We start from the raw sequence: 23309 nt of genomic DNA, 5'->3' as shown, positions 1-23309 counted from the left end.
GTATGTCTTGGAATTTTTCTCCCTACTGGCGAGAAGTCATGTCAGCAGCAACAACACTTGTGCTACTCTGATTGCCGCTGGGGAGGGTTGAGTCCTGTTGCTTTCTCCAACTACATGTGAAGAATTTGCAAAACAAAAACTACTCTTTCATCAGTTTTTGGATACGTGTCAGGTGCATTTGTATCGAAATCCATATTTTGGTAGAGATTTTGAAATGATTCTGGCTGGGTTTTGTGTGTTAAATTTTGTATGTATGTGCTACTTTTCTCTTGTGTTTTCGTCCTGGCCAGGTCTTGAACTCGTTGACCTACATGTTTGATGATAATGAGGAGCCCACTGACCGAATTGGCAATTTCTCCATCCAGGCCTTTGATGGTCGCTTCTACAGCGACGAACTGAGCGTCACGCTGCACATCATTCCAGATGTTCCTCCAGTTCCGGTACTGTTGCTGGACTCTGGCAGTGAGGATTTCACAACGGTGTTCAGAGAGATTGCAGAGGAGGACGCCGGCAATGCCAGCAGCTATGCAGCGTCCTTGACAGGGGTAGTCAGCCTGACTACTCTAAATGTTGGCGACTTTGTTCCTGCATACGTCTCCATTGAGCTGGAGCTGGCTACCGTGCCGGCTATTAACAATGAAACATTGCTGCTTGATGGTACTGCCAGCTCCTCGCCGTTTTTCATCAACATTACCAACAGCACGCTTGCGGAATACGAGCAGGCATTGCAAACGGTGCAGTACATTAACTATGCCAAAGAGCTAAGTGGTAGCAACAGAACGGTCCGGTTCCTAGCGTGCTATTCATCTCATCCGATCTGCAGCAGGCCGGTGTTCACGATGATCCGATTCATGCCAACCAACGATGCACCTGTTGTCACGTTCGCCATGCCCAGCTTCACGTACATAGAGGATGAACAGTTTCAAGCCGTCATCGGTGACTTGGAGCTGTCTGACTCCGACAGTGTTGTACTGGCCAGCGCTGTGGTTCGCGTATCCGGCCTGGATGCAACCACCGAGCAGGTCAATGTTACACAGCCAGACGAAGGCATAACGATATCGCCGGTTCAGAACAACGGTACCCAGCAGTTGCATTTCAACCTGACCAGGGCCACTGACCAGTCTCGAGATCTCCTGCGAACAGTCGTATTCCGGCATGCGACTCACACGCCACCGCCACAGGGTCAGCGGACTCTCTGTGTCACGGTCACCGATAATGACGGTGCTGCATCACTTACAGTTTGCAAGATCATCGTGCTACAAGCGGTCAACGATGCCCCTCTGGTATTCCTGACGTTCACCGACACGTTCCAGGAAAGGAACTATGCGACCAGCTTCACCGAGGGTGATGCACCTGTTAGGATTGCGGGTGAAAATGCTACAATAGTGGAGTTTGAAGGTCATGATATCATGAGCATGACGGTAACACTGACAAATGCTCTCGACAGTGACGAAAAGCTGACATGGGACATGACCATCTCCAGCCCAATGGTCACTACAAGCAGGATTGCTGGACAAGAGTTCAGCTTGCAAGCCACCGGCATAGCATCGGCAGCAGAGTACTCACGGCTTCTGCGCACCATCGCGTATGACAACCCCAGTCAGCGCCCAGAACCCGACACACGCTTGATCACCGTAGCTGCCACCGATATTCAGAATGGGACGTCACTCAGTTCCGCGTGCACAGTGAGCGTGACGGAAGTTGACGATCCAGCCGTGCTTGTGCTGGACCCTGCAGCACACACGTCTGGCACTAGTAATGTGAACTTCACTGAGGAGGGCAGTGCAGTTAACTTGTACCCGATGGCCGCATACCAGGACCTGGATGATATGTATGTCGACTATCTGCGCTTGGTTTTGACAGGTGTGCTGGACACCGGTGGAGAACACTTGCAGTTGCCATACACTACGTTGAATGCCACAGTTCACGGCGATAGCATCACGTACATTGCGACGTTTCCCAATCCAGGACTGAACATCAGTGACACCAATGTGTTGCTCAGGAGCCTCCGCTATATCAACACGCGTCCGGAACCGACTGCGGGTCAGCGCTGGGTTTCCGTGCTGCTGACCAATAGCCGCCCAGCCACTGTCAGCAGCTCCAGCACAGTCACCGTGGTAACGGTCAATGATCAGATGCCTGCGTTCAACACCAGTGCTTTCAGCATGGATGTGGTGGAAAACCAGCCGGCGGTTCAACTGCTCGATCTTGCCCTGTACGTTGAAGATGGTGATCGCGATGCGTTCAATTCTGTCCACCACGAATACACGATTGTGTCCTGCACCCCGCAATGCATGTCAAAGTTCAGCCTGAGCAGTGCGGGTCTACTCAGTGTTGACCAGGCTCTCGATCGCGAAGCCGTTCCTCGGTATCAGATTATTGCCCAGGTCGTTGATAATGCCTACACTGCGGGAGGATCTGGTTCCGGTTCTGGGCAAGGGGACGCTTCAACGGCTATTGTGACTGTGAACGTCAGGGATGAGAACGATGTGACACCTAGTATACAACAGATTGGTGGACACGCAGTTCAACAGGCGCTGGTCACAATTCCAGTTTACGAAGGCTCACCTCTTCATCTGCCAATCATAGCCGTCGATATGGACGAGGGTAGCAACGCCCAGTTGACCTTCAGCATTCCTGCCGTGAGTTGGTTGTCGCTCAGTGTCAACCAGACAACTCGAGCGGTTCAGTCACTGCATCCTTTGGATTACGAAAACGCAACCAGTGTTGTGTTCAATGTCAGTGTGAGTGACAATGGACGGCCACCTCTATCATCTACTGTTCTTGTGACCATCGCCATACTGGATTTGAACGATAACCTGCCGACGATAACCACGCCAGTGACAGTTAATGTCTGTGAAAACGAGTCGCCCGGTCATGTTCTGTTCTCGGCTAGTGCGAGTGATGCGGATAGCCTCGATGCTGGATTGCTTCGCTATCGCCTGCTGAACCTGACCTCTGTACTTAGTGTCAACACCACTACCGGTGATGTGAGCTTGCGTCACGCCGTCGACTATGACTTTGGCCCCAGCCTGTATACTGTTGGAGTGGAAGTGGTAGACTCTGCTAATCACACCGACTCCAGTACAACACGCATCAGGGTGCAGAACACTAACGATGTGCAATCGGTAGTGTTTTCACCGACGGTGCACGTCGATGTCCGCGAGAGCGACGGACACGATGCCGTCATACTCACTGGCGACGCGATCAGGCGAGCAGTGACGTTTGGCGACCGGTGTCTTTGTCAGGAGTGCCCTGTCCGAAGACCGTCAAGCTGTGATTGTGATTTGAACCTAACTTTGGCCGACGTGCCCTACTCGCTAGCTGTGCTCAGTCACACAAGAGAGTTCTTCATTGACCCTCCACAAGCCAACCTGAATGAAATACGATCCATCAAGCTGAACGGCAGCTACAATGATTTTGAGCAACGTCAAGGAAAACCGTACAACATCGGCATTCTCTTGCGTGATTACGACAGCCAACCAGACTCTGACACCGGTATGATCACTGTCAGCCTAGTGGATGTGAACGATAACCCACCGGTGTTTGCCAGGAGTTCCTTTAACGTGACAGTTCGGGAGAGCCTAGCACCGGGTCGTTCTGTGCTGGAGCTAAATGCTACGGATGCCGACAGTGGCGCGAACGGAATGATCGAATACACTATCGTGTCAGCCACTACAGCAGACTTTCACATTCCTCCCGGCGGCAGCAGCTCTCTCATCTTACAGGGTCCACTGGACAGTGATGTTGCTGGTGGTCTGCCACAGTTGCGCATTGAAGTTGCTGCCAGCGACCTGGGCAGTCCCAGCCTGAACAGCACTGCGCTGGTCTACATAACAGTCGCGGATGTCAACGATAACCCACCTGTGATTCTTAATCGTGACAATCTTATGTTTGCTGTGAGAGAGGATAGTCTGTCTGCTACTCAGATAGCCAGGATCAATGTGAGCGACAAGGACGTGGATACGGACAACAAACAGTTTCTCTTCTTCTCCAGTGACATTGACTCAGTGTTTGACATCTCTCCTGACGGAACACTGACCTTGATCTCCGCCGCTTTGGACCGAGAAAGCCAGGCTGAGTACACATTTAATGTGACTGTTGTGGATGAGGAGCAGTGGCTGGCGAATGCACCACCAAACTCATCCGAACTTGTCCCGGGAGTTACTCTCTTTGACAGTGCACTGGTGACGGTCGTTGTCGAGGACGTCAACGACAATAGTCCGACATTCACCAGTCTATTGCGGGTCTTCAGCGTCAGTGAAAATGCCCGTCCTGGTGACAGGGTCACTCGCATCACAGCAGCTGACAGGGACGCAGGCCTGAATGCGCAACTGAGATTTTCCTTGCTCGGTAGTAGCGGCTCTTTCAATGTCACCTCAGATGGCTGGATCTTGGTCAGTGGTGCGCTGGATGCCGAAAAACAAACTCAGCACACACTGACCATTGTTGTGTACGACAGTCCTGCCACAATGCAGCCTCGCAATGCAACCACCCACGTCACGGTGAACATCACAAATGAAAACGACAACGCGCCTGTCTTCAACCAGAGCAGTTACTCTGCCAGTCTGCCGGAGCACTCTGCTTCTGGTACACCCATATTGCGTGTCCTCGCCATTGATGATGACTTGCATCCGTTTGACAGTGTTGCCTACTCCATCCAGCGTGTTTTGCCACCTGAAGCAAGCATGGCCATAGAAGTTGATGCATGGACTGGTGATGTGCGTGTACTGGATCACGTTAGCTTTGATAGAGAGATGTTGCCTCTGGGCATAGTCCTGGTCATCATTGCTAACGATAGCGCAAACATCGACAGCACCACGGTCAACATCATGCTGGGCGACATTAACGATTCGCCTCCTCAGTTCAGTCAGATGCAGTACTTCCTCAGGGCGCACGAGGACTTCACACCGGCCGGCATGGGTAGCATGTGGCGGTATTCTCACTTGCCCGTGGTCAATGGGGCCGATGTTGTCGCCCAGGATAGTGACTTAGCACCAAACAATGACATCGTGTATGCATTCAATGCTACACTGCCAGCAGACTTTCCATTCAGCATTGAAAGCAGTACAGGCAGGATTTTCCGCAACAACCACTCGTTCATCGACATAGAGAGTGGTCCGCAAGATTACATGGTAACGGTGATTGCCTCCGATCCTCACGAGGACATGCTCAGCGATTCCGCCATTGTCCTCATCATGGTGAACGACATCAATGACAATCGCCCGCAATTCCTTGTCCAGGACAGCACGTTCCGTATTGAGGAGAATACGAACGACTCTTTGAACCTCACCGCCGTTGATGCAGATATTACACCCAGCTCAATTCACTACTGGCTTTCCAACGACAGCAGTAGCAGCGCCAGTCTGTTCTCTGTAGACTCTGCAACAGGGAAACTCACAATCACTCCCCTGGACCGGGAAGTGAGCAGCATGCACGTCATCAAAGTGTATGCGGAAGATAGTGGTCTGCCATCTCTGACTGCAACAGCCACACTCACAATGGTGGTCACAGACCAGAATGACAATGCCCCCGTAATCAGGGCAGCGACGGACATAATTACTGTCTCAGAATCCTACAAACCCCTGTCTTCACTCGACTTCCGCATCAATATAACGGATGCAGACGCCGGCAATAACTCGGAAGTGACTCTCACACTTGGTGGCACCAACCAAGCCTACTTTTCCATCAACGCAGATGCAATGGTTTCCTTGGCTCAGTCACTGGATTTTGAACAGCAAGTACAGTACAACTTCACAGTCATAGCCACAGACCAGGGTCATCCTCAGATGAGGAGCAACAAAACATTTCTAGTTTTGGTTCTGAATGAGAATGATGAACCACCTCTTGTCGCTATCACTCCGCTGGTCACAGAAATCCTTGAAGAAGACTTCAGCACCAATTTACGTCCCGGTATCCAGCTTTCTGACGTGGACATGCCCGTTGATCCGGCCTTTGCATCTGCACATGTGAATATTGTCAGCAGGATGTCCGGTGCTGCTGGTAGTGCGCCATTCCAGTGCGAGTCTCCAGAAAACAAGGAAGAAAAGGTACGCAGCTGTGGCTTCAGCGACAGCGTGGATTATCGTCTGGAAACACCCACTTCGTTCTCTGGCAGCAACTCTGCGTTGCGCGAAAGTGTTGGCAATCCCATAACTACGTCGAGCCTCTTCATAGCTTTGTGGATCAACATGAACAATGGAATTCCGTTGCAGAATATGACCATTGTCTCTTGCTCTCAGTCTGGCTTGGGTCTGGATGTACTTTACAACGTGATGTGTGACTCTACCGGCTCACTGCTCTTCCAGTATGTCAACGCCTCTGCTGTAAATGAAGTGGCTCTCTTCCCAGGTATTTGCAATGGGTTCCTGGGCACGTGGCAGCACATATCCCTGCAGGCAGTGCCGCAGAGTTCCATCTCCCTGTACATCAACGGCGTGTTCATGGATTCACAACCGTTCTCGTCATTCTATTTCCGCTCATCTCGCTTTGTGGTCGGTGGCGGCCCAACATTTGGCATCAGTAGATCTCCAGTGGCTGACTTCTTCAACGGCACACTGTACGGTCTGGTGGTCAGTATCAAGGAGCAGCCTGTTGGTCTCCTGCCCTGCTTCATAGAGTGCGGTGAGGCATTGGCACTGTCGCAAAGTCCTCCGTCAGTGCTTAGCGTACGCTACAGCAATGGTGCGTTGCGGATCAGCGGCAATGCCAGCAAGACTGAGTATGAGAGCGTGTTGAACTCTGTGCGTTATGTAGACACAGGTGATGAGCCCCTGTCCAGTGGTGCGCGCCAAGTCACCTACCGTGTATCCGACGGTGTGCAGGACAGCAATACCGTGGTGCAGAACTTGACTCTGATCTTGTCCAACGAAGCCAGCCCTGTCCTCCTCTTGGACGGCACAAGTCTGAATGACTACCCGGTTGAGTTTACAGAAGGCTCTACTGTGCACGTACCACTGGCCAATCAGACAAGCCTATCCCTGACTGACACGGACAGGGGATTGTTCTACTTCTCACTGACAGTGACATTGGCAGCAGTTCCTGATGGCACAGATGAAGAACTTACTGCCGACCGGGCACTAGCAAACCACAACGGTATCTCCGTCAACTATAATGTGACGCTGGGAAAGCTCACGCTGCAGGGTCATGTGTCCGTGGATCGCATGCAGTTGGTGGCTCGTACCATCACATACCATAATCGTGCCGATGAGCCCAACCCGAGCAATCGCGTTGTTCAGTGGCTGGTCGAGGAGTCGGATCAAGACGTCGGTCAGATTGGACGTGCAGTGCAGTCCAGCACTGCTGTGAGGTCCGTTGTAAACGTCCTTCTCGTCAATGACAAGCCACTGCTGACACGCTCATCAAGCGCCGCCGTACTCACCTATTATGAAATGCAAGTGCAGCTGCCAGTGCTGAGGAGTTTGAGCATCAGCGACAGTGACAACTCCACTCTCAGTTCAGCTAGCGTCTACTTTGTGGGTGTGGTGACAGGGAACGACACCATTGCGGTTGTTACCAGCAGTTCAATCGGCTCTCAGTTCATGATCATCACCGACGGATTCAACATCACTATTCACGGGCAGGCTAGTATATCGGATTACCAGGTGTTGCTGAGGACTGTGTCCTACATGCACGCTGGCTTTGAAGAGAATGTGCCCACAGCACGGCAGATAGCCGTGTCGGTGTCGGATGGCTTGGACAGCAGTGATGTTTTCCTCACTAGCGTGCGCTTCACTTCAGTGAACGATCCGCCGGTAGTGGATCTAACCGGACCCGGTGATACTGTCAGAGATAGTTCTGTTGATTATACTGAGAATGGTCTGCCGACCAGACTAACTGCATCCGCTGGCTCCACAGTGAGTGATGTTGACAATGCAACACTGGCGTATGTTCTCGTCAGCAAACCCAGCGTGGGGCTGATCTTCACTCAGTCTCCTTCTTTCCCCGCCATGCTCCAGTTCAGTAGTCTGAATGGCACACACTACCAGTTGACACCATCCAGCGCAGGAACCTTGACACCACCCACACCCACAGACTTCTCCAGGGCCATAGACACATTGCTTTTCGAAGTGAGGCAGGATGAGATATCACTGTCCGTCGGAGATACATTGGTTCTGGAGCTGGTTGCCTATGATGGTATTGCACACAGCGTGCCGGCTAAGTGCACAATCAACATTATTCGAGTTGACGATCCTCCTCGCCTCAGTCTCTCTGATCAACCGGATTTCTCTACTGATGTCATTGAGATGTCACAGTCACGTACTGAGAGTCACATCAGCAACAGTTCACGTGTGCTAGATCCGGACAGTCTGCTTTTCAGTATCTCTGTAGTGATTTCCACTAGGCTGGATGGATTTGACGAGTTCCTTGTATGGCCGCCGTTGCCTGGGCTGGTGATTAGTGCCAACGACAGCAACAGCATGTCTCTAACAGCGTCTGGCCTGAGCGATGCGGAGGTTGAGATGTTCTTGGACGGCGTTCGTTATGTCAACAAAGCCGACGAGCCAGCCGTAGGCCTTCACGAGATTAATGTGTTACTGCGGGACGGCAATGGGAACTCGACAGCGTCTGCCAAGCTGAACATAATTGCTATTAACGACAATCCACCACGTTTTGTCACCAGTGGCGTGTTTGGCGTTACAGTTTCTGAGAACAGCGTCAGCAGTTCATTGTACACTTTCAGTGCCACCGATGCTGATGCTAAGAACATGCCAACCACATTTGAGTTCTCCATTGCCGACGTGTCAACAGATGGCAATTTTTCGGTCGACCCTCGTTCAGGTGTGCTATCTCTTGGTAGTGGGCTGGATGCGGAGAGTGCCAAGGTTGTTTTCCTTACCGTCACCGTCAGCGATGGGGACTTCACGTCGGAGGGCAATTTCACCGTCAACGTGGCTGACGTCGACGACAACAACCCAGTCTTTGACCCCACTGCACAATACTCCGCTACTGTACCAGAGAATACAACCGTTGGCACTTTCCTGTTCCGTGCCACAACTACCGATGCCGACATTGACCCCATCAACCAGTATGTGGAGTACGAGTTGACTCCGCTCATGACCGAGTGGGATGGAGTATTCCGTGTGAACAGAACGAATGGCGTTGTACATCTTTCCGCTCCTCTTGACTTTGAAGGAAACTTTAATTCGTACGAGTTCTACCTCACGGCCCGCAACCCAGCAAGTGGTCATCAGAGCCAGCAGCTGTTCACAGTAAATGTCACGGATGTCAATGACAACTGCCCGATGTTCCTCTCAGTGCCGAGATCGCTAAGCGTTCTGGAAAATACAACAACGGGATCAACCGTTGCGTCGATTAGATTTGCTGATGCCGACTCATCCTTGGCATATCAGATTCCCCGGTTTGCTCTGCGGCAAAGTCCACCTTCACCTCAGTACTTTCAGATCTTTGAAGTATTGGGTACTTTGGAAATTGTTGGCTCGCTTGACAGAGAATCGGTGGATACCATTGTGCTGAATATCTCCTTGACGGATAGTGATCCACTGGCCGATTGCCCTGTACTCTATCAGGAAATCACCATCAACATTGACGATGTGAATGACAACGATCCTGTCGTGACGCCATCAGTAGAGAGAATGCTGGAGGAGCTTGCCATCGGCGAGTACTTGTTCACAGTGGTAGCCAATGACAGTGACCTGGGTAGCAACAGTGTGCTGTACTTTGAGCTGCTCAACCACGCCGACGTCTTCACCATCAACCGTACAACTGGCGATGTCAGTTTGGCGAGCACTGTTGACTTAGACTCTGCAAAGGTACCAGTGTATGAACTGAATGTTAGCGTAACAGATGAAGGACAGCCGCCGAGATCTGGTCAGGCCACGATTACAATCAACGTGGAGGACATCAATGACAACCGTCCCAATTTCTCACAGCCGTTCTACTCTTTCCAGATCCTGGAAAGTGCTTCCATTGCAACAGTCTTTGGGAAAATCATGGCCAGCGATGATGATTTCACCCCTCGGTTCAACGCCAGGACATACTCCATTGACGGGACTGTCTACCGACCATTCAATGTAGATCATGAAACGGGCGAACTGTCGGTTAGCGGACGACTTGATCACGAAACAGCCTGTGTGTTTACGTTCAATGTGACCGTTGTGGACAGCGAAAACCTGGCCGATCACGCTCGCGTGGAAGTCATTGTCCTAAATGTCAATGAGGTAGCACCTCAATTCAACCAACCGCAGCTAGCAGAGCAGATGTCATTCCCCGAGAATTACACGGCCGGCTCCAGTGTCCTCTCCCCCATCGTTACCGACGGCGATGGAGGATGCTTTCCCGTTTCTCTACAGCAAAGGTTTGGTTATTACGAAGATGAGTTGCTGTATACGATTGACAGTGTGTCCGGAGGAAAGTTTGCAGTGAACTCCAGCACTGGTGAGATGACATTGCTGACAGCACTGGATTACGAGCAGGACGACAGACATTACAACATCACAGTTACGGTGAGCGATCAGCGAGGTCGTTCACAGAGTGCCACCTTCCGTCTCGAACTGCTAGATGTCAATGACAACTGCCCAGTTGCACAGCCGTCAGTGTTCTCCTTCTCCGTAGAGGAGAACTTCATGTCTTCCGTGCAGCCCGTGCTGACTTTCTCTGACACCGATGAGGACAGTGCGGCCTTCTCTCAAGTCGTCTACCGTGTGGTGTCCACTTCTTCTGCGGTTGCAAGTCGCGTGAGCATCTCTGAGGCATCCGGTGAGGTGTACATCGTGAGTCCATTCGACTATGATGTTCCTGGAGGCCAGCTAGTGCCCGTGGTTTTCAGTATTAGCAGTCGACTGCCCAATGATCCAGCCACTCGCAACTGTCTCACCCTACTGAACGGCTCAATTTACGTGAATAACACGAACGATATCACGCCCAGCATTAGTATCATGCAGCGAGTTAGACCGTATATGAATGGCCAAGAGCCTCTGATGCCTTTGCAAGGCGTCACCGTGTCCGATATGGATGGCATCACAAACCTAACCGCCACCGTCAGCCTTCATCGTAACGTGACGGAGACGGCACGGTGTGCACAGTCTCATTCGAAGACGTTACAGTGCGGAATTGAGAACTCCATCGATGCCCTCTCTCTAGCAGGCCTTAGTAATACGGCTTCAGCACGCATGGTGAATGCCACAATTGACCTGTCAGGTAGACCGGAGTTTAATCATCCGCTGGCAAGCTTGACCGTGTCAATGTGGATTGCTAACACGAGAAAAGAGTTCCTCCCACTGTTTGACATGCCTAGTGCCTTCTCTGCTTTCCTTGATGAAGATCCGTTCAATCAAGTCAATGAACTGAAAATTCGGCGAAATGGCGTGCAACTGCCGGATGTTGTTTTGCCAGGCACAATTCAAGGCTTGTTCCACCTTGCCGTGACGTACAGCATGGCAGACTGCACCGTGACTGTACGCGTTGATGGTAACATCATCACCACGTTGCCTGCTTGGTCCGATTGTGCCTCGTCCACGTTTGGTGGCATGTTCCACATAGGCCAACATACACGTGTGCCAACGGAAGTGTTTGACGGCGTCATGCGTGGCTTGTCATTGACAGCAGACTTGCATGATACACTGCTCTTCCAGTGTCTAGGTATGTGCGGTGAGAGCATTAGGATCCTGCCCGGCAACACTCCAAGCAGTGTCAGCGTGCAGCACATGCCGAGTGGGTCTGGACTGCCCTCCTCCATTTCACTCTCCGTCCAACCTGATGCGGAGGCAGATCTGTCTCGTGCCCTCGCGTCGATTGAGTACGCCAACCTGCACGTTCCACCTCTCTCACAGCCGCGCTACATTGAACTGAGTGTGTACGATGGACTGAACATGTCTCCCGTTGAAACATTAGTAGTGGATGTTGTTGAACACAACACTGTGGCAGCCAGGCTCAGCCTCGGCATCAATGAATCCACTGTCTTTGTCGAGTCCATCAATGGTGCCCCGACCAGCCCAGTGTCGGTTGTAAGCAGCAATGCTCGCATCACCGACATGGACGTCTACCAGACAACACTCAGCGCCATCACTGTTCTCCTGTATCCACACCGAGACGGGGACGCAGAGTTCCTCTCGTTTGGAAGCGGGCTGCCTGGGCTCAGTACGGGCGTTACCACTACTACGATCGGAGATGACATGTTGATCCTGCAGGGACCGGCACCACACAACGACTTCCTGCGGGTCTTGCAAACTATTGTGTACAATAATAGAGCAGATGAGCCATCGGATTACCCGCGTACAGTGGCGCTCACTGTGCATGATGGAAACTTTACGTCCGTAACAAACTTTACCATTTTCATTGAACTGCGGAATGACAACGCACCGCGTCTTCTTCTTGGCGATAGAACCGTCAACTATACAACAGTGTATCGGGAGGAAATGGACAGTAGCCTTGTGAGTTCTGCCACAGGATTGCAAATCGACGATGCTGATGCGCAGGCAACGATTGACATGGCCTCAGTTACCATACTTTCTCCGCAGCTAGGAGATCAGTTGTTGACCGACTTTTCTGATGATCCAAGCGTGCAGGTGTCTGCGAGTGCAACTCGAGTGGTCTTCCGAGGCACGAACACTCTGGCCACGTACCAGCGCTGGCTGCGCTCAGTAGCATTCAACAACACACTGCTCGAGCCCAAGGCCGGCCTGCGAGAGATTGAGTTTGTCATCGAGCAAGCCGACTACAGAGTGAGTGCCTTCACGTCTGTGTCGGTGACTCTGTACAACGACAATAGACCAATGTTTCCTGCACAGCAGCAGAGTGCCAATGTCCTGGAGAATGTCACTGTACCTTACACAATATTGACTGTGACGGTCAACGATGACGATAATGTTGATGGTGATGATTCCAGCGGGCCTGCAATGCACGTACACTTCAACTTGTCGAGTACGTTTGACGGCCGATTTGATATCGATCCAGCAACGGGCACGCTCAGTCTGGAAAAGTCAGTGGACTTCGACAATACTCTAGAAGAGCGTCAGTACAACGTTACCGTGAACGCGTATGACCCCGGTCTTGTACCTCACATCATTGTGCGCCATTCTAGCCTGACGATAACAGTCAACGTTCTTGGAGTGAATGACCATGCACCGCGATTTGACGCACGCGTGTACTATTCGTCGGTGACGGAGAACGCTGCGCCAGGAGCTCGTGTTATCACGTTGTCAGCTTCCGATGCTGATGAGAATCCTGTCCACTACTCTCTGCAGCCAGCTGATTCACTGTTTGAAATCAAACAAGCTACTGGTCTGGTCTCGGTCAGGGCCATGGCTTCTATTGACTATGAGCAAGCGTCCCAGCACACTGTGTACATAACAGCACATGATAGTCTGCGTACGGAGCTGCTCGATACGGTCACACTGGTAATCAACATCACAGATATCAATGACAATCCGCTTGCCATTCAACCAAGCGTCCTGCCGACTGCCACACTAATGGAAGGTAGTCATTGGGTAACTCTCTTCACCACTCTTCGACTTCTTGATAACGATTCAGCCCCCGTTGTGGACATGGCAGTGATACGGATTGAAAGCAGGCTACTTGCCAACACTGCAGTTAACGTCAGCACTCCTGAGCCATCTGCAGGCATTTCAGTCATTGCTAGTGCAGATGGCAACACCCTGCTCATCCAGGGCAGGGCCAGTCTGGCGGAGTACGAGCGTCTCTTGCGAAGAGTAACGTACTGGGACACCAGCGATGAGCCACAGCCTGACATCCGTGCGGTGACGCTCAGCCTGAGGGATCCCTTGGACTCTGCTTACGTGAATATCACGCAAGTCATTCAGGTCTCGTTGATCAATGACAACGCCCCCATCTTGGACCTTGATCCGAACAATGTTACGAATAATGCAATGGACATCATTGAGGTTCTCCTGCCTGGCATTGATGATGTCGGTGCTTTTTATACCCGCTTTGTGGAGAAGAGCCCAACACCAATCTCTTTGGTGGACAGCGCAGTTCGGATCACTGATGCAGATAGCGGACAAAACGAAATTGCCTCCATTGAGATAAGCATCGAGAATAGCATGTTCCCGCCTGGCACTGAGCGACTGACAGCTGATGTGTGTTCGGAGACATTCCAGTTTGATTCTACCAATGCCATCGCACGACTGGCCGGCCCGCCTGTCACCATTGCACGAGCGCAAACTGCTCTGCGTTGCATCAGGTACCACCTTGCCTTTTGTTTCTTATCTGACCTTGGTGTGTGTGTGTGTGTTTGTGTGTATGTGTGTGTGTGTGTTTGTGTGTGTGTGTGTTTGTGTGTGTGTGTGTGTGTGTGTGTGTGTGTGTGCGTGCGTGCGTGCATGTGTGTACATGCATGGTTGTGTGTTTGTATGGCCTTGAAACTGTCTGATATCCATTGAAGATAGCTTTAGATATAGATACACTGTCATGCTTGTGCGGCACAGGTCAGTTCTTACTGCTGCACTTAATGTTAAAACTCACGCCCGGAGGAACCGGTCCGGTTGGTCAGGCCATGGCGGATCAACTCTTTGACCACCATCGCGTGTTTATTGCTGCCGTTGGGTCATGCGTTCCCACCATCTCATACACAGAGTATGAAAGGCTAGGGCGTGGCCGGAGCAATCGAAGACGCCTTCCGCCAGTCCTGAGTTCCTGTACCTTGAGGACTGTGAAGATAATGGTGATGTCACAGCTGTCATGGTACAGTGCATGGGTGTGCATGGCATAGCTGTCATGGTACAGTGCATGGGTGTGAATGGCATAGATGGTGGTGATACCATACCATAGCTGTCACGGTGCAGTGCATGGGTGTGAATGGCATCTCCGGTTGTGCCCCGACTTTGTGTGTTTCCTGGCAGGTATCAGAACCTGGCTGGTCAATTCCAGCAGGATGCCACGCTACTCCAGACCAATGTCAGATTCATTGTGAATGACACTCGCCATGCGTCACAGCCGGTCTTTGCCTACATACACTTGGAAGCTGTGAACGACGAGCCAGTTATCCTGGTCGACGGCCTGACTCCGGATGCTATGCTGGAATACCATGAGAACAGTGGAGCACAACTCATAGCCAGGAAACTGAACTTATCAGGTAACATTGCACATGCAAGTGATGCAACACGATACAGAGATTTCCAGGACACACCATTTTGAAACATGTCTAATTCTTCACTTCTCCAACTCCAAGAACTGCGGCTATCTTTGCATTTCACCTCTCCGTCTGTAAATTGAATCACTGTGCGGGCAAAACATTGAAACATTGCTGCAGTCCGAATGCTCAAAAAGTTGTAAAGGTTGACACTATACGTATCTGAAAGTAGATAATCCACAAATTGAAATCTTCATTTTCACATTATCTTCAAGTGTGATAATGTGTGTGTGTTTGCCAGCACTGTTCTCTACAAGTGAATGAATGGCACTGGAAATACATGGAACTGTTTGTAACGTAATTTACTTGGATAATTCTTAGAGCTATTTTCTAAAACATAAATTGGAATCTTCCACCATTTCGATGAACTGCATCACTTTTACCCGTTCATCTGCATCCAGATCCCGACAGCGCAGAGCTTGCCGGCGTTTTCATTCGGCTTAGAAGCGAGTATGGCACCGAAGACAGAATCAACGTGACTATTCCTAGCGGGAGCAGGATTGTCCGTCTTTCAACCGACGCACATCAGATCACTCTTGCTGGTCCGGCTAGCTTGCAGATGTTTCAAGACGTGCTTCGCTCGCTGACTTACGAGAACGACAACATGTGAGTTCTTATCATTGCAAGTACGGTATGAGTTACACCTTGTTACTCACGGGAAACTGACCTACCGCTCGTATTAATAGATGCCTAAAATTACAATGCCTCCTGCTAAGGTGAAGAGGTATGCTCCAATTTGGAGTTGCGTAGCGGCACATAAGTCTGGGTGCAGGTTATATTTAGTTAGCATCCCCCCACCTCACAACAGAGCGACCGAGTTTTGCATTAAGCTGGGAGTGCCGATTCGAGAAACTGGTATGATGGCTCTGCTTGGAGCCGCTAGATGGCTCGCAGCTGAGCCAGCAAATGACTCCGCTTGGAGCAGGCGAATGAAAAGGAAATTGTTTGGGAACACATGTCCCGCAAGTTGCACGCTCGAAAGTCCAAACAGCAATGACATGCAAGAGACATTGTACAGGATTTTGAAGGGTGCGTGCCCACGTGACTCGCGCATGCGTGCAGGTTGGGCCAGCTCGCTGGGCTGGCTGCGAACTTGCGTTAGCATGCTGACGCTCATCAACTTGAGCTCTGCAAGTTTATCCACTGGCATGTGTTGATGTTAAGCATGAGTTCATATCATATGGATGGTGCATTCTCTTCTTCTTTGTCATGAAAGGCGCCAGTTTGGCGGAGCAGCCGTTGTAACATTCAGCATAGGCCAAGGCCAGAATTTCACCATGGGACAACTCAACATCAAGTTCCGCGGGATCAACAACCGTCCGGACCTCAGCTTGTCTGCATTCCAAGCGAGCAGAAGCATTGATGTGCGCTATGTGGAAGGGCATAATGCGACCAGGGTAAGGAGACCGTTGGAAGATCTGCCTGCTCTGTATGCGGTCAGTGTTGTTGTTATTATTATTTTTTAAGTAGCTTAAGTAGTGCACTCTGGACTAGGAGTATTTTCAAGGACACTCTTTTTTACGCAACTGAAACCCAAAGGAAAATTGCCTGATAATTGCATGGGATAATATGGCTCAACATGCTAAATCAGCAAAGGTAGTCTGAACCATCACCATTGTAGGATTGTGGGAGTCCATGCAGCTGTGAGTAAGGTGGACACATTCGCTGCTACTCCACACCTCATACTTTCCCGATCATCGGACTTGGAATAGCAATGGATTTCTCTCCCTTCCCTCGGTTGTGTGAAAAATCTCTACCTGTGGGTATCAATCACTTTTCAAGCAGCAGTACACTTGGCTTGTTTTGGACCGTAAGAGAATGCCATTTAGGACAGTTAGTGTACGGCTGGGAGTATGCATAGTGCCGCAGTGTTGTAGAAGCATACAGAAATTTCACCTAGAATCTAACAACTCATCCTCAAATTTTCACTGCCCAGTTACTGGTGGGCATATAAACAACGATCTCGAACCCGTGCCCTCTTTTATTTTATTGTAGTGACCTGACTGTTCCTTGTTGCATTTAAAACAGTCTCCGAGTTGCCTCAATACTGTCTATTGCTGCATTGTGTAATGCTGTATTGCCTTAGGAATTAGGAACATTATCTACACTCTTTATGCTAGCAATGGTATGGATACTCGTATTGTCGGAACTTTTGATGTTGCAGAGGGCAAGTTTGCTCTTCTAGTTTCCCTTCATGCGGGCAGGCATCTAGGATGTGCAGCTCTGGTTTGCACAATCCTGTGCATGACTGCTTTCACATTGCTGTTCACAGTGTACTCTCCCATGTGTAATGTGTGTGTGTGTGTGTGTGTGTGTGTGTGTGTGTGTGTGTGTTGTTGATGCAGCTAACGATGAGCGATGGGCCGTTTGTGACAGACATTGACAACACTGAACTGTCGCGTTTGGAAGTACGCATCTGCGGCCTGCGGGATGGCGCGGACGAGGTGCTTGACTTCTCGCGCAGTCTGGCCACGGTGCTGTCCAGCCAGCGCAATGCTACCTGTGCAGACTGGTCTTTGCAGGCAACAAACAACAGGTCTGTCATGACGTACAGTGACATCATCAGATCGGTGATGTATCACAATCTGCAGGATGAGCCTAGCCCTGGCCTGAGAACGGTTATGTTCATTGTGACAGACACTGGCAATAGCACTGGACATGGACCCACTTCCAGTGAACCAGCCTACGCCCACGTGACCATCACACCAGTGAACGAACACCCGCCAGCATTCTCACAGCCGCTGTACAACGCCGTCCTCTCGGAGAACGTTGCGGGGCAGCTCAACGTCACGCTGGCGGCGAGTGATGCAGATCGCTACGGCGTTGATGACACTCTCACAGTCTCAATTGCGCAGTCTCAGTATTCATCGCAGTTCCATCTCAACAGTACCTCACTAACTGCCATTCTGGTTTATGCTGTAAGTCCGCAAGACTATGAAGTTGTTGGACCACTGATTCAGCTCAATCTTACCGTATCTGATGGCAGTACCACGAGCTATGCAGTACTAGATATCCATGTTGTCGATGTGAACGACAATGCTCCAGTATTCGTCATGCCTGGCAGCTACATACGCTCTTTACCGGAGGACACTGCGCTCAACACGAGGATTTTGACAGTCAGCGCCACAGACGAGGATGGACCTGACAATGGGCAGATTAGATATTCCTTGAGCCAATTTGATGATGCCGCCACTGGTTCAGGGTCTGGATTTGCACCGGCTGCATTGCCGTTTACAATCAACTCTGCCAGCGGAGAGATCACACTCACCTCGACTCTTGATTATGAGACTATGGAGTTGTACCGTATTCGAGTCGTGGCCCGGGATAATGGCTCTCCGTCGATGCATGCTGAATCTTTGGTCACTATTAATGTTACCAACGTGAATGAGTTCTCGCCGAATTTCACGCAAGCGGCTTACACTGCCGATGTGTTTGAGAATGCCGTCCTGGGTAGCAGCGTGACAACTGTGCGTGCTGTAGACACTGATTTCGATGAGCTCGGTCTGGTCACGTACTCCACCAACACCTCTGCCTATGCCATAGCCATCAATGGTACAATCTACCTCAGAGAGAGCAGAGACTATGACGTCGCCGGTGGACAGCATGATGTCATCCTGGTCACTGCCAGTGATCAGGGAGTTCCCCCGCGCAGGAGCGATGTCATCGTACGAGTCAACGTGCTGAACGTCAACGATCAGCCGCCAGTGTTTACTCCCGATGTGTACAATGTACCAGTGTTAGAATCACTACCCAATGCCACTATCATCACTACAGTTACGGCTCAAGATCCGGATGATATCGGTGGACTGGTGTACACGGTACGCAATATTGCCTCGTCCGCGGCTCAGTTTGCCATCAGCCAGTTTGGTGAGGTCATGTTGCTGCAGAAGACGCCGGATGCTTTGGACTTTGAGCAGCACAGGTCCTATGCGGTTGTCATTGAGGTGACGGACGGCATTACATCACACGTTGATACGGCTACATTGAACGTGATCATTCAAGATGTGAACGACAACGCGCCAGTGTTCACCTCTAGTCAGGTGCTCTACACGGTGTCTGAGGCTGTGGATGTGGGCATGGTTGTAGCAAATAAGTCGGCAACCGATGCAGACAGTACGACCAATGGCTTACTTGTCTATGCTCTTGTCGGTGCTGGTGACAAATTTGAGATAGACGGTCACGGAGTGATTCGGGTCGCAAAATCACTTGACTATGAGATGAATCAAGTGCACACGTTCACCGTCACTGTCCGCGACCGCGGTATCCCTCTAAGCCTGAACAGCAGCCAGGCTATAACAGTTGATATCTTGGATATCAATGATAATGTGCCACAGATCCAGGTAGCTGCTGGTAGTAGCCTGACAGTCGTGTACTACGAGAGTAACGGCTCACGTCCCATTGCCAGTGGGTTGACGATATTGGACAGTGATTCACTGGACCTGATCAGTCTAACAGCTCAGCTATACCTTGCTGAATGTAAGCTGACGGATGCAGCGGCGCAGCAAGCATGTAGCACTTTCTCCGGGGATGAGTTGTCTGAGTGCTTGGACTCCTGCGGTGAAAGGATTCTGTTACCGGGTGCCGTTAGTACCACGTACAACGATACCGTGCTCATGTCCATCGCAACCACAGGCAGTGCGGCTGCGTACACCAGCATTCTCCAGAGACTTGAGTATCATGCACTTGCAGCCGATCCCTATCCTGGTCAGCGGCGCGTTGTCGTGACTGTGTCCGACGGCCGCACTGCTGTGTCCGAGACAATCCTCATTGACCTGATGGTGGTCAATGAACATGCACCTTTGCTGTCCAGCGTGGCCACTAGTTTTACATTCAGGGAGAACGACCAAGAGCTGCAGCTGGGAAAGCAAGCTATGCTAGCTGTGCAGGACCAGGATTCGAACAGCGATGGACGCATCCGCAGGCTCACTCTACGCCTACTGTCCGCAGTGGACGGCTTCGCCGAGACTATTGCTGTCCGTGACGTGAGCGGAAATTTCTTTAAAGGAACCACCATTAACCTTACTGATGACCTACTGCCGCACGAGTACGCTCCTGTGCTGACCTCGCTCAACTATACAAACAGCAGAGATGAACCCTCTGTCGGTGCACGTACGGTACAACTTGTAGCTGCCGACCGACAACTCCGCAGCCGTCCACTGAATCTTACCGTCAACATACAGCCAGTGGATGACAATGATCCTGTTCTGAGCATTGCCAACACCACAATTCTCTACACGGAGGATGAAGGAAGCGTACTCGTTGCTCCACTTATTGGATTGGAAATTTCAGATGCTGACGAATACAACAGTGATGCTAGCTTTGGCGACGTAAATGCCATTGACGTTTCCGCCACTGGGGTGGATTCTCACATCGACGCCACACCGGAGCTAGATTCGGGTATCGTGATTGCGAGGCAATCGCTTACAGGTAATGCTGCTGTGTCTCACAAAGCAAGAGTGTCTATGCGTGTTGTATACTCAGTAGTAGTAGTAGTAGTAGTAGTAGTAGTAGTAGTAGTAGTAGTAGTAGTGTGTGTGTGTGTGTGTGTGTGTGTGTGTGTGTGTGTGTGTGTGTGTGTGTGTGTGTGTGTGTGTGTGTGTGTGTGTGTGTGTGTGTGCATGGTATATGCTGTAAATCGGTTACCAACGGTTTTCTTCCGGATGACGAAGGATCCGCACAAAAGAGGACCGGATAAGCGAGGTCTGACTGTATGTATTGCCTTCTCATTCGTCGTCGTCGTCATGGTTGGCTGCCATGCCGTGCATAGCTGGGTGTCGTGTTACGCTGTGTGTCATGAATACACAGTGTACTTTTTCAAAGTAAGACCGTGCATGAATACTCAGAATGCATGGCCATGGGCTGAAAGCTTTTTAAATGAGTAGCCTGGAAATGTGGAAATGTCCCTCATGTACTATAATAACATTAGGCAGGACTAGAAGAAGCAGTGAATCTGGGAAGGTACATAGGCTGTATTTTTGTTGTCCATGTGAGATGGCTACTACAAGTTCTTAAACTGTACTTAAAATCTGAAGCAGATAATGCATGGTCCTTGCTCAACAGTGTAGATTATAAAAGAAGTGTGAGTGCAGCTGTATGTAAGGACGTATCAGAGTCTGCAACGTTTGAGGAAGGAAGGAATTGAATGTGAACAGCCGTTCTGTGTGTTGAATTAGACAAAAATTAATAGTCATGGTGGAAAACACCACCTCAGCTAACTCTACACATTGCTTGCTTTACTGTGTACAGCTGGCTTCACACTCTCTGGAAATGCCCCGCTGCACGCATACCGCAGGACACTGCAAACGCTGACGTTCAGGATCAGCAGTGGCGAGCCCGACGCCAGTCTATCACGTGAAATCCTTATCAGGGTTCGAAACCAGCCGTTCATGACGGTGACAGTGAATGTCATGCGAGTCAACGACCAGCCACCGATGATATCGCTCTCACAAGCGCCAGTCGACATTGCTGAAGAGGTTGCGCCAGTGCCTAAGGCCCTGTTTAGCGGTGGTGATGTCAACGTAACTGACGACGAGGATGGCTTGGTGGGTGCAACAATTGAGCTGCTCGGGGACAACCTTGACCCGAGTCGAGAACGCATCACGGCCACGGGATTCAGGCCTGTGACTGCAACACGGCTGATCCGCGACGATCGTGCAAGAGCTGATCAATACCAGGTAATGCATTAGCCTCTAGTGCCATCTACCACCATTACTACTGGGGAAATTCTCCAGAGCAATCTACCAGTCTTGGGGGGGGGGGGGGGTGAAAAAGCACAAGCATGAAGATAATACCATTGCTATTAACCCTTTGTGGACGGACTGTACGAGTTTCGATCTAATAAGATCGAAACTTCAAAACTTCGTAACTCCATCGTGTCTTGAGCAAATTCCACAATCGAAGGGTCTACGTGGTAGCGGGAACTCCAAGCTGTCCAATGCAACAATCGCCGAAGAGTTACAATGTCGGACACCAGAGATATCGCACGCCGTATTCTTACCTCGGCAAATTCAAATTTTTGATTGGTCATTTCGCCATTTTGGGGGAAAATCCCTTTTCGTGTGCTCTTTGAGCAACTGAGCACATGATAATGACGTAGCCGGCTGAAGTTTGAATCGTCTCAAACAGATTTGAGCGTTCTGCGATGAAGGAAAGTGGAATGGCGTTGATGGGACGAATTTGCTTGCATATCAGGCTTGGAGACGACTTTGCTGTGTTACCGCGCCTGATTTGTGGCGGCCAGAGAATGGAGATTGGTACCCTGACGTAGCTCTCGCCAAGAGCTTTCCAATGAGCCCTTGATTGTGAAAATCAAGTGAAGGACACCAAAGTTATGACATGGAAAAGTTGAAAATTGTACTGACATTTTGTAATTCTGGTGCATACTGTGCTAGTAATCCGTCCATAAAGGGTTAACTTTGATGGCTAGTAAAACTGTGCTCCTCTTTTAGAAGTACGAAATCACATGAATCACTCAGACAATGGTTGGTAACAGAATTTACAGAACTGGGCAACACAACGAGGCTGAGCTGAATCTAGCTGTCACTCTGTATTTATGTTATTTTCAGACTGATATTGCATCACTGACGTACACGTTGGATGGCGAGCCGACTGAGACCAACCGCATGGTTAACATCACCGTGCGGGACGATCTTTTCACGTCGTTCGCAGTCCTGCAACTGCGCTTGGTGCCGATCAACAACCACAGACCCGTGATTGCAAGTTCAACGACACAGATAAGTTACCTGGAGGATTCGGGACAGCAACGTGTAGGAACTATGCTTGGTGTGAGTATAAGTGACCTGGATAGCTTCAAGTTCTTCATGTTCACTGGTGCAACCGTGTGGCTGAGCGGCAGTGCTGATCACGGTGAACAAATCAGCATTGCCAACAACAGTACGTTTACAAGGATGACCATAGGTAAGTCATGGTATTTTTCAGGGCCATTTGAGTGCAAGTCACACCGGCACATGTGCATGGATAGGAGTCTATGAAAACCAAAGCTGTGAAGCTACTGGGCATTGCCAAGCTTGCTTGTATCCTATGTTTGCTGGACGTTTGTTTTAAATATAATAATTATTATATTATATATAGATTTGTTCCATAAGCCACATACTCAGCGTAAAGTCAATGTCGTGGTGATACCCTGCAGCTCAACGAACCCGAATGGCCGAATGTACGGCGGTGGACTATAGAGCTTCAA

General features: G+C 50.4%; 1 protein-coding gene across 2 annotated transcripts in view; it reads left to right on the top strand.

The window, feature by feature from the left end:
• The window catches only part of LOC135830907 (uncharacterized), a 121714-nt gene that overhangs the window by 86649 nt on the left and 11756 nt on the right, over window positions 1–23309 (top strand). For both annotated transcript variants that reach the window (XM_065343126.1, XM_065343125.1), the window contains exons 34-40: window positions 291–14161; window positions 14820–15052; window positions 15511–15715; window positions 16326–16506; window positions 17455–20536; window positions 21356–21783; window positions 22675–23026. In XM_065343126.1, the coding sequence (XP_065199198.1) occupies window positions 291–14161; window positions 14820–15052; window positions 15511–15715; window positions 16326–16506; window positions 17455–20536; window positions 21356–21783; window positions 22675–23026 (18352 nt within the window). The remainder of the gene's footprint in view (window positions 1–290; window positions 14162–14819; window positions 15053–15510; window positions 15716–16325; window positions 16507–17454; window positions 20537–21355; window positions 21784–22674; window positions 23027–23309) is intronic.

The sequence above is a fragment of the Sycon ciliatum genome, chromosome 1 (genome assembly GCF_964019385.1).
Source record: "Sycon ciliatum chromosome 1, ocSycCili1.1, whole genome shotgun sequence".
In the NCBI taxonomy this organism is placed as follows: Eukaryota; Metazoa; Porifera; class Calcarea; order Leucosolenida; family Sycettidae; genus Sycon; species Sycon ciliatum.
This window is presented reverse-complemented; position numbering and strand designations above follow the sequence as displayed.